Below are 18,323 nucleotides of genomic sequence, written 5' to 3' on the forward strand. Positions count from 1 at the left end.
AAGATAACTTCTAAGGGACAAGCAGGTGATGAGCCTTCGTCTATGTTCAGCTTAGAAGGAGGGGAGGGGACCATTGACCATAATGGTGAGGGTCCCATCACTCTTGCCAATGCCTACACCCCATTTCTGGGATAGAACTAGACAGCAGATGAGAATAGAAACTCCATCTGCTGGATAAGGGACCTTGGCACTGGTAGACACAGACACAGACACAGACACAGATTTCTAGGTTGGAAGAGACCTCAAGATCATCGAGTCCAACCTCCGACCTAACACTAAGTACTCCACTAAACCATATCACTAAGCTGTACATCTAAACGTCTTTTAAAGACCTCCAGGGATGGCGACTCCACCACCTCCCTGGGCAGCCCGTTCCAATGCTTAATAACCCAATATAACCCAATAACCCAATAACCCAATGCTTAATAACCCACTACCTCTCTGGTAGTGGCACACCAGGTGACAATTGCAACAGGTGGATCTATTAGATGTAGGTGTGGTCATGACCATCACATACATGTTCTGGAGGCAGATGAAACCACAGCCACCCACTGATAGGGGAACAGGTAACCCCGGGGCCTGCTCCTGCGGGGGCTTTCCATGGGCCGCAGCCTCCTCCAGGCCACATCCACCTGCTCCACCAGGGGCTCCTCCACGGGCTGCAGCGTGGAGATCTGCTCCGTGTGGGACCCCTGGGCTGCAGGGGGACAGCCTGCTCCACCAGGGGCCTCTCCACAGGCCGCAGGGGACTTCTGCTGCGTGCCTGGAGCACCTCCTGCCCTCCTGCTGCACTGACCCAGACATCTGCAGGGCTGCTTCTCACTCCTCTCTCCCATCTGCCGTTGTGCAGCAGGTTTTTTTTGTTTGTTTGTTTGTTTGTTTTCCTTTCTTCAATCTGCTCTCACAGAGGCGCAAACAATATCACTTATTGGCTTGTCTCTGGCCAGCAGTGGGTCCCTTATCTAGTATGGGGCAGCTTCTGGATTCTTCTCACAGAAGCCACCCCTATGGCCTCCCAGTATCAAAACCTTGCCGTGTAAACCCACTACACTGTGATCTTTCTGGGAGGGTTTCAAAGCACTGGAAACTATTGTAAAAGAAAATAGGAAGCAAAGACAAATCTTGTCCTGATCCCTCTCTGTCCAAGTCTATTGTGCCTCTGAGGGCTGCTTATTTGTGAGAATCACAGAATCATTAAGGTTGGAAAAGACCTCCAAGACCATCTGGTCCAACCATCCCCCTACCACCAATATCATCCACTAAACCATGTCCCTATGCACCACGTCCAACCTTTCCTTGAACACCCCTAGGGACGGTGACTCCACCACCTCCCTGGGCGACCCGTTCCAATGCCTAATTACTCTTTCTGAGAAGAAATGTCTCCTAATTTCCAACCTAAACCTCCCCTGGCGCAATTGAGGCCAGTCCCTCAGTAACTAGTCCTATCGCTACTAATCTGCGAAAGGAAGAGGCTGACTCCCAGCTCCCCACACCTTCCTTTCAGGTAGTTGTAGAGAGCGATAAGGTCTCCCCTGAGCTTCCTCTTCTCCAGACTAAATGACCCCAGTTTCCTCAGCCGTTCCTCACAGGACTTGTGTTCCAGACCCTTCACCAGCTTCGTAGCCCTTCTCTGGACACGCTCCAGCACCTCGATGTCCCTCCTGTAGTGAGGGGCCCAAAGCTGAACACAGTACTCGAGGTGCAGCCTCACCAGAGCAGAGTACAGGAGGACAATCACCTCCCTGGTCCTGCTGGCTACACTATTCCTGATACAAGCCAGGATGCCGTTGGCCTTCTTGGCCACCTGGGCACACTGCTGGTTCATGTTCAGGCGAGCATCGACCAACACCCCCATATCCTTTTCCTCTTCACAGCTTTGCAGCCACTGTTCCCCCAGCCTGTAGTGCTGTATGGGGTTGTTGTGGCCAAAGTGCAGGACCCAGCACTTAGCCGTGTTGAGCATCCCATTGGCCTCTGCTGTGAGGACCCCTCTGTAAGGGCTGTGGTAAGCCTGTCCAACAAAAATAATTGTAGGTCCCTTTTTTGTTTCTCTCCCAAAAGATCCAGAACCTCAGAAGGTGCCCACACTGTTGCCTCCTGCAGCTGGTCCTACCTTCATGAAATCAGCCAACAAATCATGGCAGGGCTAAGAGGAGGCTGCAGAGAGTTAGTAATACATTAACATCTGTACACATTCACAGAGAGAAATACTTGCATGTCTCCCATTACAGGGATAGATAGATGTAAATGTGATGGTGTTGGGGGGCTACAGGTTTGAAAAACTAAAATTAAATTAACCAGCTTGTAGAACAGCTGGTGAGAATACAAATCCCAGCACTGCCCATCCTACTGCCCCAGAAAGGGATCAGTCTTGGAGATTTACATCAGGAGTGGTAATCCTAGAGCTGCTTTCCTTACATGAGCACTGCAAGCTCTTCCATTAATTTCAGCTTATTAGATAAACAGGTGGCTAGTAAAGGTGAGACTCAACACACTCATTCATGCCTGGGATTTCTATGTCATACTTTTGCTACACACCAGACCAGAGGGTTAGAAGGTTCCACAGCAAACTGCTGCTTAGGAATTTTTTTTTTTTTCTTCTGGGGGGGACACGAAGTTTAATATATGCACTTTCCCTAATTCTATTTATTCCTAGAGTAACTCTGAAATGGAAGAAAGGTTCTACAAAATAATTGCAGCTGACTTGGTATGACTAAGCTGTGCTGTAGGAAAAGCACCTGAGCAGCAGATCTGTATTGTGTCATAGCTACAGTTTTTATGGTTGACAGAAGTTTTAGCAAAGTTGCTGCGCAGCACCTCTTCAGATAAGACCTACAGCCACAGAAGAGCTTGGCATTCAACCAGGATGGAACACATTCAAAGAGAAGGCAGAAGTTTATGTGTGGCATTACACCTTGGCAATAGGCATTGCAGATGCGTGTTCCACAGCTTACCCTCAGACGGCCAGCAGTGATGTCAGATGGTTTTGTACCTAGTGAAGCAATTCCACTTCCTGTTGCTTTGACACTTTGAGGACTACAGAGAAACTGCTTAGCAGCATTATCTCCACCTAAGGGATATTTCTTTTAAAAACTTGAGAAAAAGACTGAAAGCATCGAAGAATTATGAAAATCACGTCTTTATTTTCTGCCATGTTCTTACTGGATCTCTTTGCCTGCTGCCGTGCATATGCACAATATCCCTTGCCTGACACTGAAGATGCAAAGTTCATTGAAGACTGTGTGAGTGCTCACAACAACTTTCGATCCAAAGCGAATCCACCAGCCAGCAATATGTTTCGCATGGTAAGGAGGCGTTTGTGATCGGTTTGAATATTAATATAGATGGTGCTGCTGAGTTAGCCCACCTTACTCTCCAGTTGCTCTGTGCTTTTCTTTCCCTTTCTGTCGATGATTTCTGTGCTATATCTGATAGCTCTTCGTAGGAAATAGGAAAGCAATTCATTTTCACAGTACTGTTCTGTCTTACTAATTGGAAGGAGATTCATTGTTTGGGGACAGGTTGCTGCTCTAAACTTCAGCCATAGCAAAGGATTGTATTACAAAAAAATATACATAATGTTTAGTTCTCTGCATTTCATTTACCTTTTTCAAAGAGGGACAGTAATCTTCCTTATGTTAGTCCAGCTTTCATACAGGGATGCTGCTTGGTATTAAAAAGCTCCTGATAGGCAACAGTGCTTATTGAAAATCTAGCACCTCACCTTGTGTCTTCCAATCTAGAATACGTATTGAAGAAAGAGGGTTGCCCAGATACGCATATAGACACCTCATCTTCCTTTGCTGTAACATTTGCTGTTTGGAGAGTAGGGATACTAGTATCTTGGTTGTAAAACAGATCTTCATATAAGATAATGGATATCAGAGCAGGCCATGGATAGGTCTCAGCTTGCTCAGTGGAATATGTAAGGAATAGGTAGAGAGATAGCCGGGGGATGTAAACCCAGTCAGTTTACGTCATTACTTTGAGCCCTCCAGCAGTGCCTCTTATCTGGAAAGGAAGTTAAATGCACAACTGCAGCCTGGTATAATTTCTGTGAAAGGAAGTTCACAGTAATGATGTGAAAGTCAGACTACTCACAACGTTACTTTCTTGGCATTTTGTTAAAAAAAAAAATGCTTTAGAATGCTAGAAAGCAGGAGTAAATTTAACTGCTCAGACCAAAGATCGTGCAATCCTGGAAGGACAAATATACAGAAACTCTTGAATGAACGGTGCTACATTTTATTTAAAGGCTTGTGATGGGTTTTTCTTGCATGACTTTTTTCAGCCTATGCAAGTTTTTATCACCCTTAATATCTTGTAACAAAGTTGCAGTCTTAACTACATGATATGTAAAAATCTCCTTGCATTTGATTTGGTCTTGCTAATTGCTAGCTTCATTTGATAGTCTCTGAGCTTTGTGCTGGAAAGAGCAAGTAATCATTGCTTATTTACATACTTCACACAAGACATTCAGCTGTCTCCGCAGAAAGCTACAGAGCATCCTTCATATTTGACGATCCTCCGTATTCTCTGTGCCCTTTCCAGTTCTAGTGTCCCTTTTTAAGGAGAGGCACTGCACACAGTATTTAACAGGATTTCTTCAGTGGTGAACTTATATATTTGGGTTCATTCTCCATTCCCTCTCAAGGAATTTGTAATACTTTATTTGCCTTTTATACTACTACTAAGCATTGATTTACGAGTAGTAACAGTCAGCTCCAAATCCGTCATGAATACCAAGTCAAAATTCTTTTTCCTCCTCACGTGCCTTAACTTGTATTTGTGTATACTGAATTTGACTTGCTATTTTATTGCCTAGTTATCCAGCAGCATAAAATCCTTCTGTAAGTCTCACAAACTAGTCTCCTCATAGACCTGGCAGCTTAAACATTGCAGTCCAGCTCTAAGTATTGTAACAAGTCAGATACCACAGGACAGGGGTAGATACTACATGTCTAGCAATATCTGAGGGAGAAAGAAGAAGAAAAAATTTGCTATGGGAGTTGAAAAGACAGGGAAAGAAACTGAATGCAGTTCAGTGGGAGTCAGGGGAAAAGAAATCTTTGCAATCTTCTGTTTAAAATTGTTTGAATCCAACTAAGTCACTGCAATGCAGTGTTATTATGTTTTTTGTGTGTTTGTTTTCAGCGTTATTATGTCTATTATGTTTTCTTTCCTTTGTATAGTCCTGGGACCCTGCTTTAGCTAAGTCTGCCAAAGCATGGGCAAAGAAGTGCAAGTTTCAGCACAACAGCTACCTTAAAATACCACAGAAGATGCACCCCACTTTTACTTCTGTAGGAGAAAACATCTGGACTGGCACAGCCACCATCTTTTCTGTGCGTGCAGCTCTGAATGACTGGTTTAATGAATTCAGAAGCTATGATTTCAACACCCGTAGCTGTACTAGCATATGTGGTCACTATACCCAGGTGAGTTTTTTATATGCCTAGTGGTTTATAAGTGTAATGGTTTCAGAGAAAAAGTGCAGGCTTAGACCAGACTGCTTTGGAACAGGAATTATGGCAGCTGTTTTGCCCTGCAGTTTAGTGCTGGATGAGATTGGAAATATATTCTGAGCTGCAAAGGTGTCTGAGCCCTCTGTTCACTAACGGTTAAAAGGGATTATCCCCCTCATAATGTCATGTTTCCAAGGGAGCCAGGTAGTAAGTGCAAAACCACCTAATGGTCTCAAGTCAGACATTGGTCTCTGCTGCACTTTGGGTTGTTGATGTTGCTCCTGCATTGGCTGTTTTAAACTTCCACAAGATCCTTCAGTTCAGCCACTAGTTCCTTCTGATTCAATACTGTGAATTCTGGTTGTTTTTTGAGTCCTTGAACAAGTGCATCACATATTTCACTTTGCCCTTCAGGTCGTTTGGGCAACGAGTTACAAAGTTGGCTGTGCAGTTCACTTCTGCCATACAGTTGAAAAATTTCCAGGACTCTACAGAGCAGCACATTTTGTTTGTAACTATGGGCCAGCGTAAGTCAATTATGGCATTTGAGGTTTCATTTTTCTGCTTTTTAAATAACCTATAACTGACCTGGTATCAGATGTTACCAACGGCAGGAGCAGTTGTAACAAATTTCTGAAGAAGCTATGTCCACATTAGTGGTTCCCCTGTCTGTTTAGAGCATAAGGTGCTGGGCAGAGTCTGGGCCGCAGAAAATCCCTTTCTAAAAAAGCAGGTGATCAGGTTCAGGCTGAGGGCACTCACCATCATCAAGCGTTGCCAAATTAAATCTGTTTTGAGTTCAGTCTCTGCAGGAATAGTAGGAACGGTGCAATTGAATTAATTGCAGAAGTAATTGCACATCAAGTACTGTGTTCAGTTTTGGCCCTTCACTACAAGTAAGATACTGAGTTGATGGAATATGTTCAGGGAAGGGCAACAATGCTGGTGAAGGGACTAGAAAACAAGACTCATGAGGAGAGGCTGAGGGAGTTGGCGTTGTTTAGTTTGGAGGAGACTGAGGGGAGACCTCATCGCTCTCTACAACTGCCTGGAAGAAGGCTGTAGCAAGGAGCGTGTCAGTCTCATTTCTCAGGTGACAGGTAATAGGATGTGAAGAAATGGTCTCAAGTTGCACCATGGGGAGGTTTAGACTAAGGACCAGGAATAATTTCTTCGTGGAAAGGATGGCTAGGTACTGAAACAAGCTCCTCAGGGAAGCAGTGGATTCCCCGTCCGTAGAGGTGTTTAAGAGAAATGTGGACGTGGTGGCACTAAAGGACAAGGTTTAGTCACGGACTTGGTAGTGTTAGGTTGATGGTTGGAGTAGATGGTTTTAAGGGACTCTTCCAACCTAAATGATTCTGTGATAAAAGGAAGACAATCCTCTAGTTTATTCCATGCCCTGTGATTTCTGGACATACATTTTACAGGTTAATTTAAAGTACATGTGGGTAAAGAGGGGCTAGAGGCAGATTCCTGTATACTTATTCTAAATAGTACAGTATAACCCAAGAAGCCTCCCCATGTCAGTGAAAGCTTTAGTCTGACCCAAGAGGAATTTCAAATAATGATCATGATCAATTTTTTGCATAAAATTATTTTTCCCTGATAATAGCTTCCCATGGTAAATTATTCTAGCAATATGATGAAACCACGTATTTAAATTATTTTCCAAAGACAGAGCTAACAAAGTATTGCTTTTCTGCTCTGCAGGGGGAATTACCCAACAAAACCTTATGAAGAGGGACCACCATGCAGTAGATGCACTAACGACAAGTGTGTGAACAAGCTCTGTGGTAAGACCAAAGTGCTGAGGAGATAAAAGCATCACAGTTATCAGTGGAAATACAGTAGAGGAGAAATGCACTAAAAACATAGTGGGTCTGTAGCCCGCCACAGACCAACGGGACTAAACCCTGGTTAGAACAGTATAAGAAGGAATTAATTGGGATATTTTCATTTTTTAAGGCTCCCAGAGATAGAAAACAGAGTTTCCAAAGAAGAGAAATATCAGACTACTTTTTGTCTTTTATCTGACCAAGAAGTCAAAGCTAAAATACCCCCCACAAATACTCCCATCTGGTTCTTCCCCCCGCCCCCAGAAGAAATAGTGTATTTAACTTCTGCTTTCCTTCTTGTTTAATATTTTCTATCACATTTTCAAAAAAAAAAAATTATATATATATATATGTATATGTATATATAGTTTGGAACCACTAATCAGGCTGTATTGAAAAAGACACCTAACTTCTACAGTTTTTTGAAATACCACACAGTGAAAGCCTGTTTTTCCACAACAGTTTGCAGCTGTGGACTTTTGTCCTTACACCTAGTTCCAGATTAGTCAGAAACAGTGTTTTAAATAATCAGAGAGTAAAAAGCATTCAACAATGTCTTAAATATGACTTTTGCACAGAGGTTTAATAGAGATGTTCTCTACTAGCCAGGCAGTAGATAGCTTTAGCTGTAGAAATAATTGAGCATTTGGTATTCTTATTTCCTTCTGTGATATCCCGGCTGACTCATCTTGAAGTCACAAGCTAATGCACCACAGAAAAACTAGAAGCATCACAAAGACTAGGGGGAGGGAGAGGAGGAAGAGAGCTTTTAAGAGCTAGATCCTAGAACCAGTTTTACCATATTCTCCTATAGGACAAATCACAATTTCAGTAGGGGCACATGTGCAATCCTGCAAATGCATCAAAGCTCTTAGTAAAGGTCTGTTTCTCTGACAAATTTTGTGGTTAGATTTGTCTGTCTAACTACTTAAATTTATTTTGTGTCTCATTTTTATTTACTTCCCTCCTCCCCATGCCACAAATACTTCCCATTTCAGCTGCTTCTCTTCTGCTTCTCCTCCTGCTCAATAAAAAACACTAACCCCACCTCAGTGGGGAGCCCCCTTGCTGACCGAGTTCCCCCCTGCCAGATGCTTACGACACCGGCTGGCAGCACTGCTGCCATCAGCCAGGCAGCAGCACTGGCATACCTTTTTATGTTAAGAAACATCAATGAGTGACAGTCACATTTATGTCCTTTTTCTGATCTCTCCACAGTAAATGCAGAACGTGAGAAGCTGATAAGTACGTATCCAATTGCTCTTCGTTGCTTTCCTATGAGTGTGGCTAAGCTGGACAGGTTCTAACACCTATTTCTTCGCTGTTTTTTAGGTTATACCAACTGGTACCCGGACGGGGACACGCAGCCCCAGCCACCGCAACCCCGTCCCCCCAGGCCTCCAGCCCACACCCCCCCAGCTGGGCAGCCGCGTCCCTCTTGCGACCACTACTGTCTTACTGTCTTGATTTTAAGGCTGCTGTTTTTGGTACTGAGCGCTGTAGGTACTCTTTTAGTACAGCAGTGGTTTCCACACACGTTTATATATGAGTAATGATCATTTAAGATACTGACAGTGATCACACCACTGTATCTTTGTCAGAGAATTTCACACATTTAAAAAAAACACTCCGTTATTTCTCCATTATATTTGTGATGTTTATCCACCGTAGAAAGCGCTTCTTCTGCATTCAGGTAAAGGACTAAATGGCAGTGCATAGAGTTAATGTAATTTATTAGGATGGCTTCTATTTCTGTAAGAGCCTCTTAGCGCTGGCTCAGGCGTAGATTGCTGGGAGCACTGTGTAGACAACGCATTACTCTATATACTAAGCCTTCTGGAAAGGCTTCACAAAAACTTGTCTGAAGGGGCACTCTGGATCCAAAAGAAGCAATAACTCATTTCCGTTAACTTTGAATTATCCCAACCATAATTTGTCATAGACAGTGGAGATTTAACTGTATGCATTCCTTTTTAAGAGCAGAAAGAATAAAGCTTGTCCTTTACTACACTTAGACTGTGCGTGTTACTCTCCATTAAAGTTGTGCTATTGTCGGTTGTACTATTCCGTGCTCCTCTTGGAGTCAAGCTTTATCCTCTGTAGCTAGAAGAATGCCAAAGAAGGTTGGCAGAGCAAGGATAAATATGACATGTCGATGGGGAAAGCTTAATTTTAGGATGTGAGATGGTTACAAAACCTGAAATGCAGAGTAGGTAACATCCATCCTGAACTGGCAGGCAGGGGAAGGGGGGAGCAAGGAGGAAAAATGGGGGAGGAAGCATGAGATGGGCTCAGGGGAGATTCTGGTTCAGGAATGAAGATCTCAGCCTCATTAAAAAAGCTCAAGCCATTGATGGATTCGGTTTGTTTTAGAGGCTTTTTAGCCTTCAACCACCTATTGTTGCTGTACACTTTTGTTAGTAAAGGGAAACAAACCCTGTTGTGAATGTCATGCTTCAAGTTAAGAGATACTGGCTGAAATTAGCAAAGCACAACTGTGCCATCAATATTTAAAGCTGTTTCTCCTCCTTTATCTCAGTCCTAATGTTTTGAGAACACAGTGATTCAAATTCTTAGCCATGATGTAGCCCTGAAGGTGCATAACATCACACAGAATAAAAATGAGCCCCAAGTTTTCAGGCTCTCATCATATTTCCTGCACAGTGTGCTCTAGGTGATCCTGCTTGGCAGTGGGTTGGACTAGCTGATCTTCAGAGGTCCCCTCCAACCTCAGCCATTCTGTGATTCCATGATATGCAGCAAAATGTCACAATGTAAGAAAACTCATGTTTAATTTCACCACTGTCAGTTCTTGTCTGCTGCCATCTTTTATACTAAGAGATAAGTAATGTTTTAAACATCTAGCTACTAAGGAATAAATAGTTTGCTTAACAAAATAATGTTCTCAAAATTATGCATCAAGACCTTAAAAACAAAGCAAAACAAAACAAAACAAACAAACAAACAAAAAAACCACAATTATTGTGTTTGCCTTTAACAGACAGGACCTGAACTGTCAGAAGGGATATTGCACATGATATAACATCATGCTCAGCAATAAAAAGCAGTAGAGGAAGAAGGGGGCAGAAGTGGCTTCTAAAGTGGCCACTGCCTGGAGACTGGGCATCTGTCTGCCTTTGGAGGCAATGAGTAAATTGTCTTTCTATCCCTTGTTTTTTTGGTTATATACTTTTCCCCCCTTCTTTGCACACCTACTGAGCTGTCTTTATCCTGACCCATGAGTTTTTTCACTTTTGTTCTTCCTGCTTTCTCCTCCTGTCCCGCTGGGGACAGGGAGTGAGCAAGTGGCGGCGTGGGTGCTTGGCTGCTGGCCGGGGTCAACTCACCTCCTCCTTCTGCTCTCAGACGTGGTCTGCAGGGGAGCTCTGAGCACCGTGTTTCATTCACGTGATTCCCTCAGGAGGCCTTTTTGCCTTTAAGCAGCCTTGGGACCACAGGAGAAAGCCTGAACTTGATGGAGAGGCAATAGTTAAAGGCAGCATGAGGAAAGGGTGGTGAGTCTGGACAGGGAGTGTTGGGCAGGTGTGCCTGGGACTTCAGCTTCCTCCTCCTGGCTGTGAAGCCTGGTGTGGGTGCTGGGCACCAGGCACAAGGCAGCACCAAGCTTCATGGCACCCAACTCTGCCTGGTGCTCAGGTCACAGGGAATGATTAAAGAATTACTAATGCCTGGAAGGAAAAATTGGTAGCAACACGTACCACGAATGTGTGGTCACAGGAGAAACCCATCAGCAAGTGCAGCATGTTTAAGTTGTCGTTCTCAACCAAACTTACCCCTCCAATAAATCAATGTCCAACCACAATGATTGCTCATGCTAGAGTAAAACTCACAGTTCACATCAATTATTTCTCATTGCATTTTGGCTCAGGGGAGGAGCCTTAACAGCAGTGCTGTTTTAATGAAAACCAGAAAAATTATCCAAAACTTTATTGCAACATGTTTTGATTGCTGTGGGTGGGAGGAAAGGGCCAAAACTCAAAACAATGAAAAGCCAAAAGTTAGGAGAGAAGAAGCTTGCTCACCAGAATTAAAGAAAAAGAAATAGAAAAGGAAAAAGAGAGAGAGAGACAAAGTTTCTACAGCTCTGATGTGAACTTGCAGCTTAATTTCCTTATTCTCATAGCAACGCTCTGAAATATGACTCACTTCCTGTGACAAACGCCGTATTCAATTACCATGGCTAAGATAAGCCCAGCCCACAAGCCTTCGAACCAAAACTCAGCCAGTGGAGTCAAATCTACTTTACACAGCTGAACTACTCTGCTCTTAAAGCTGGAAGACCAGAGGCTGAGAATCATGACAAGCAGACTTTTCGCTTGCGTGCTGGCTTTACTGCGTTTCTGCCTTTCCTCTGGCTCCTATGCACCACAGACGTTGCCTGATATTGGAGATGCTGAGTTTATTGAGGAATGTGTGAGAGAGCATAACAGATTCCGGTCTGGAGTAAGCCCACAAGCCAGCAACATGCTTTACATGGTAAGGGGATCTTCACAGTTTACGTGCAAGCGGGCAACATTGATCGTTGTGGTGTTTGCAGTTCTTAAAGATGATTTCTGTAATCAAATATTTAAAAAAAAGGAAGGAAAAAAAAAATAAAAAGAAACAATCTCCTGGAGTCATAGCAGCAATTCCTTTTTAAAGCAGATGAGGCTCTGATTATCAGATGGCTTTATAGGGTTGGGTATGTGTATAGTTTTGCCTGGCTCAGTTTCTTTATCTGAAACTTGAGATTTCAACCCTCAACCTGGTGCTGTAGCTGGTTCTGTGAAAAGCCTCCTCATTCCAAGGCATCGCAGCTCAACAGCCCAGGGTGTGATTTATGTGCAGACCTCAGCACAACCTTTCATACTAGAGTTGGCGAGGAAGGAGAACATTGCCAAATGGCTTTGGAGAGTTTTGCTTTAGCTTTCTCTGCAAATCTCTCACAGCCTGAGCCAGCAGAGAGCTATTAGCAGTGGTTCCTAGGCACCGGGGTGCAGAGGAAGCCAAAACAAATGCAATAAGTGCAGCAGCGGTGGGGGCTGAAGGCATCAGGTCCTGCACCACAGTGCCCATCTGTCTCTGCAGCCAACAGTGCAAAAGATAATCTGTCATGATTCAAAACATAGCCCAGTCTCTGGAAGTAGCCACCTCGTGTTTAAGATGGCTTGTGGCACCAGTGCTGGAAAAAGGTGGGAAGGAGGAAGCTGTAAATGCACGCACAAAGCTAGCTTACAGGTTGAGAAGCTCACCTCTGTCTGATGTGGGAGGCGTTGTTCAATTCCAGAAGCTTGGGAGCAGCCTCTTGTAACAGCCACCACCTTTTGTGCTTTGGTTGGGTAATGCTCGAGATATAAGGTTTCTTCTTGGGATAATGGGCAGAGGTCTTTCACCTGGACCATAATGATTGTCCTAATGCTGGCCTCTCCTCTTGCTCCCCTGTCATCATCTCACATGGCCACCACCAGAAGAGGACATAACCCCATCCACAGTTAGCAACACCTAAAACAAAGTTCAAAAACAGTTCCGTTTACATTTCTAGCCGTCATACACCAAAACAGAAGTGCCCATTAGGGAGGTGTAAGCAAGCAGCTAGCAAGCTCGAGTAACCCTGGCAGGAAGCAATTTAGTTTCTCTTCTGATGTGTTTTTTATTTCAGATTTCTTTAGTGGGGCATTAGGAAGCCTTTACAGTGCTGACCCCAATTTTCTAGTGTATATTGCTTTATCTTTTTGAAAAGTAGAAGATCTGAAATTTTGTGGGAAAAAAGAGCAAATAAAACAAGAACTAAAATCATGGTAGCTTTCATTTAAAGCACTGAAAAAAAAAAAAAAAAAAAGTCTTGAGTATGACCTCTCCCAGGAGTATTTTGATGTGGAGAAAGCAGTAAAATGTATGATCAAATCTATTATGAAAGTAAAAGTATTGGAATTGAAATTGGAAGTAAAATTCAAAATTACCCAGCAGGACTGAACAACTTAGTTTTCATGACTCAAAGTTGAGCTAGAGCTACAGGCACACAGTGGTGGCACTGCGTTTCTAGCAGGCACAGCACTGTGTTTGCTTAATCAGGTTGTGTGCACAAGAAAACCCAGAGGAATCTAACAACACCTCTGGTGCAAACAAAAGACATTTTTATAATTCAATGGCTTAAATAACAGCTCTCTGTAGGACTGAATAGCAAGCGAGTGAGTGACTCCACAAATACAAATTCAGCACTAACATTTGAAGTGTCAGCTTCACCTGCCACCCCAAAATCTTCCCCACATTTAAGGAGTGACAAAATTCTCAATAGACACAAACCTACAAGCCAATTTACCATACAGAATTGTCTCAGCAGAAGCAAAAACCAGACTAACCCACAGCACATACACTGCTGAGCCCCAGCTGCTCCAGAAGCTGCTGTGCATTACCGCATTGCTAAGGTACCCAAGCCATTTTTACCTGTCTTTATCTTGCAGAGTTGGGATCCAGATTTGGCAAAGACTGCGAAAGCTTGGGCAAAGAGATGCCAGTTTAAACATAACACGTACCTCAAAGAGCCAGGGCAGACTCCCCCAGGTTTACCTCTGTTGGAGAAAACATCTGGACTGGCTCGCTCTCGATATTTTCCGTGCAAGGAGCCATCAACTCCTGGTACAAAGAGGTCAACGACTACAGTTATACCACTAATAGGTGTACAAGAGTGTGCGGCCATTACACACAGGTAGGCATTGAACTTCTCCACCTGAACCAAGAACCAGCCTTGCCATTTGGACACAGAAATTCTAGATTTCTCCCCAAGATTCAATGAACCAAGTGCTGTAGTGATTTTTTGTGCCTGTATGCATGAGATGTTCTTACGTCCCCACTTTAGGGAGGAAAAGAGTCACTGCATTTTTTTAATTTTTTTACATACCCCAGTTGTGTTTTGTTTCCAGGAAGAAAAGAGGACAGCCATCAGATGACCGGGTTTAGCCAAGCAGTAGCCAGAAACCAGGAAGCGGCAGTGGCTGTGGGCTGCAGTGTGTGGTGGGACGAGGTCCCCCGTCAGCCAGACAGCCTCCGTGTGGCACTACGGGCCATGCCCAAGGTTGATGAAATGCCCACATCAAGCTTGGACACATGGGGCACTTCTGCTACAGCTGAGTGCTGCCAACACATAATGAGATGGCTGCAGCTCCCAAAGCATCGCTTCTCCTAACCTTTTTTTTTCCTAACCACTATTCCCAAAGAGAAAGGACAAAGAGAGGAATGGGAGTGCCACTGCCACGCAACCCTGCAATTGTTAACCTCGGTTATCAGAGAGCAGGGCTGCTCGCAACCGGGCCTCTAGGGACTGGATTTTGATCTGAGGCTGTTCAGTATTTTCCATGGAGATAAACTACTGCTCTCCTCTGCAAAATTTGCCCAAGGAGCACTCCTCAGCCCGTTTGCTGTGTGACACAGAGGAGGGCAGGGCTTTTCCCTCATGCTTCAGATGTTAAAGCAGATATTCATTCACCGATGCTCATGTCTGTCTTTTCAGATTGTTTGGGCTCAAAGCTACAAGGTTGGCTGTGCTGTCCACTTCTGTCCCACGGTGCAATACTTCTCGGGAACCAATGCAGCACACTTCATCTGCAATTACGGGCCGGCGTAAGCTTTTCCATGACAAATACTTCACAGGGGTTGGGTTCTGCCCCTTCTTCCCTCCCACAATGTTCAGCTTGATTGGGTCAGCCCATTTTTCACGTGTTTATGGGTCCCCAAAACAGAGAAAGATGCACACCTCTGTCCAGGCAGTCTTTTTTCACTAAACAGGGGCTATGTGTTGTAGCCAAAAAGCAGTGGCACTGGTAGAAAGGGTAAAATGTAAGATACTGAAATGAGCCTACCTAAGCGATCATTTGAAAACTATTCCCTTGCTTCTCAGTGCCAAGGTGGCCCCAGACAGTTGCCAGGGTGCAGGCCCAGAGTCTAAAAATATTTACACATTTGCCTGCAGAATTAAACCTCCAGGTCAATGGTTTGGTTAAATATTGAAGTGTGCAGTGCTTGCAGCTGCAGGCTGGGCTTTAGCACACTTGGATTCACAAGGCTGGGGCTGCTCAGGGCAGAAGTTTATCCAGAGGTCCTTCATATGCATATTGGCTGCAACTGGGATGGATGTTTTCTACACTTCTCTGGCTAATTAATGCCAGCAAAGTCAAAAACCAGCTTAAATGTAGACAGAAATGGTGCTGGATTGCTCCCCCTGTGTGGACATGGACCTTATGGAAGGGGACAGGAGCCTGGCCAGCAGTAGCACCAAGTAGAGCAGACAGGCCGCTCGCTCTCTGGGGGCAAGGTGTTTCCATTAGAAGTGGATTTTGAGCTGGGTGAGCACACTGCAAACAGGCTGCTGTGTGACAAGAAATGGGGCTGTGTCACATCCAGCACTGCCTGCATCCCGCACATCCTGCCCTGGGCATGGAGAGACATGGAGGCTGTGAAAACGCCTGCCAAGCCCCAGCTCCCAGCATGTGAGGGCAGCATCCTGCCTAGGTCCTGAGCTGCCCAGCCCTGCTGGGTCAGAGCATGAAGGTCACTGCCAGAGCACAAAGGTCCTGCCATGGGTGCTGGCTGCCTGGGGAAATCTGCAGGGAGCATCCTGGGAACTTGGGTACACCTAGGGCTAGGGGGGAGCGGGGTGGTCAGGGAGGGCAGCCCAAAAAACTGTTCCCCATCAACGCAAGTGAAGCAAAACCCAAGCTGAAAAGCAAATGAGCAGCAGGAATTGGCATCCTCCTAACGGCAGGTTCAGAGCAGTGTTACTTTCCTTCACAGAGGGAATTACGGCTGGCACCCCTACGAGACCGGAGCAGCATGCAGCAAATGCAAGGGCGATCAGTGTGCCGACAGGCTGTGTCGTAAGTAGACAAACCCCCCTCCTCCACACGCACACACAGAAGGAACACACAGAAGACACTGGCAGAAGGGATACTGTTGTCCCAAATACAGTCTGAAAAAAAATGCAATCAGAAGCCACGAGTGCAGTGGTGCTCAGGGATATTAAAGGTGTTAAAACACCAGCATCACAAGAAGGAGAGGGGATTCCTGATTGAAGGGATAGTTTGACATCAGCTACAGGCTGCGGTTCTTAAACATAATCACTGGGAAAAAATAACAAACAAGTGACATTGTGAAGTGTACCTGAGAGGTGAGTCCTCACTATGCCAGTCGCTAGCGGGGGCAGTCAGCAAGACATGACCAAGCTCTCTGCAGCAAATCCCCAAGAGTCGCTGCAAGGCTGTCCTTAAGTCAACAGGTCCTTGTTTCTGGTAAGAAATGCAGCTCCCATTGCTGTATTTCTCTCTGCCCATTGTCAGGCTCATAGCTATTTCTCTTTTGTTTAGATCAAATTATTTACAATGTCTAAGCCTGCTTACATTCACTTCTTTTCTCTCTCCAGGAAACACGGAGCGTGACAAAGTCATTAGTAAGTACCACAGATGTTTCTGCTTCAATTTGTTGCCCTCGGCGCAGTTACACTTAAAAACCAGTGATCTGTTTTCTTTCCAGGTGATTCCAAGTGGTATCCAGCCTGGGACAGACCTGCCTGTGATGAGTACTGCATTTCTGTGATCGTTTTAAGGCTGCTCTTCCTTATTCTGACAATCCCAGCCGCCTGGATCCTGCCCAAGTACTGGTCTATAGCACCTGCCAGCGAGTAACGCACAGGAGACTGCAAGAGCACTTAGGTTGATTTTTTCCTTTCCTGTTTGTAAGCTACTGGCAGCACACACACACACACACACAAAAATGGATAGAGACGTTGTTTGCATCCATGGCTGATTTAGAAATACAGAAATACTGTCTACAATTCGTGGAGGAGCCAGGAGAGCTGACAAGGAGCCTTCTCGTCGTTCATAAGCACTAACTGGTTTTAAACTACCCACATATTTTTACAAAGCAGAGCAGTGTAGGAGGGATGGGGGGCATGGAGCAGCTGCCCACCCCATCTCCCCAGGGAGGGCTGCAGGGTGTGCCAGCCTGGCCAAGGAGGGGGCAGAGCAGACACCTCTCATGCCTATCACACTCTGTGAACCCTCCTCCAGCAAGATGCAGCAGCATGGTGTTGAGTAGCCCGGAGAGATTTTTTTTCAGTTAAACCTTTTTCTCTAACAATTTTTGCACTTACCATGCTCATTGCATCCAGTGGCAGGCAGTGTGTTGCCCCATCTCACAGTGCTCTGGGGCCACTGGTATTTCTCTCTGCTTAGGACCCTGTGCCAAGACACACGTGTGTGTAAATGTGACTATGTACCACCTCAACCTATTTTTCTTTTCTTTTTTTTTTCTGAGCATGGGGTTTTTGACTGCTGCTTCAAACAATAAACCATTATTTCCTGCTCCCCATGCATGGCAATTGTGTATCTGCAACATGATCTAAAGCTTAACTGCTTCTGCACAAGACCAAAACCAAAACAAAATACACTCAGCTCCAGCCCGCGCAGCGCTGAGAAACATGATGCTGGGAAAGACAGCACAAGTCTCTGAATAAAATCATGCCATGCCATAGTGGCTGCCAAGGGAAGAGTCTCCTGGAAGCCGTGCCTCTGGAGCAGGCGAGAGCAGCCTTCAGCTGGGCACCTCTGCTGCCAACCACTGAGGCTGAGGTTGCAGCTGAGGTTGCAGCAGAGCAGAGCCGCAGGGGATGAGCCTTAGCAATCTGTATCTCTTCAGAGGCAGGCTTAGACACCTGTGCACCATACCACTCTGCAAGGCCCAGGCATACACTTCCAGGAAGCCCCCCTTTTCCTTTCCTTTCCGTGGTCCTGCCCTTGGAGTTTCTGTCAGTGTTGCTGCATACCTGCTTCCAGTGCCACTGCTGGAAGAACTGCAACAGGGACCCAAAGTTTCTCTCGTTATTCTTTCAGGCAGTTAGTAGCTAGCACTTGAATCATCTCAGCATCACAGTATTTCCTGAATAAATCATTCTTCAAAATGCAAATATGGCTGGGAACAGAATTCCTAATTCTCTTCCTTGCCCTTGATTTGTCTTTACATTTAGTTTGCG

At 45.0% G+C, this 18,323-nt stretch overlaps 2 protein-coding genes across 2 annotated transcripts; both read left to right on the forward strand.

Annotated features, from left to right (window-relative positions):
- Positions 1-3,125: 3,125 nt before the first annotated feature.
- Positions 3,126-8,856, forward strand: LOC118246867 (glioma pathogenesis-related protein 1-like). Its single transcript, XM_035544345.2, has 6 exons — positions 3,126-3,305; positions 5,193-5,438; positions 5,880-5,992; positions 7,179-7,261; positions 8,522-8,548; positions 8,636-8,856. The coding sequence occupies exons 1-6, from the start codon at positions 3,126-3,128 to the stop codon at positions 8,854-8,856; spliced, it is 870 nt and encodes a 289-aa protein (XP_035400238.2).
- Positions 8,857-11,495: 2,639 nt separating this feature from the next.
- Positions 11,496-17,662, forward strand: LOC118246764 (glioma pathogenesis-related protein 1-like). The gene is given in 7 exon segments (XM_035544176.2): positions 11,496-11,800; positions 13,765-13,855; positions 13,858-14,009; positions 14,811-14,920; positions 16,091-16,173; positions 16,716-16,742; positions 16,826-17,662. Coding segments are annotated over 7 exon segments (795 nt in total). The 5' UTR covers positions 11,496-11,620; the 3' UTR covers positions 16,978-17,662.
- The last annotated feature ends 661 nt before the right edge of the window (positions 17,663-18,323 follow it).

Source organism: Cygnus atratus, chromosome 1 (genome assembly GCF_013377495.2).
Source record: "Cygnus atratus isolate AKBS03 ecotype Queensland, Australia chromosome 1, CAtr_DNAZoo_HiC_assembly, whole genome shotgun sequence".
NCBI classification, from domain to species: domain Eukaryota; kingdom Metazoa; phylum Chordata; class Aves; order Anseriformes; family Anatidae; genus Cygnus; species Cygnus atratus.

What these genes read in the sequence shown, in the direction of transcription:
- LOC118246867 (XM_035544345.2), top strand. Translation starts at nt 3,126, where the DNA reads ATGAAAATCACGTCTTTATTTTCTGCCATGTTCTTACTGGATCTCTTT. An exon ending in CCAGCAATATGTTTCGCATG is followed by an intron (nt 3,306 to 5,192) that starts GTAAGGAGGCGT and finishes TCCTTTGTATAG; the next exon opens with TCCTGGGACCCTGCTTTAGC. An exon ending in GTGTGTGAACAAGCTCTGTG is followed by an intron (nt 7,262 to 8,521) that starts GTAAGACCAAAG and finishes ATCTCTCCACAG; the next exon opens with TAAATGCAGAACGTGAGAAG.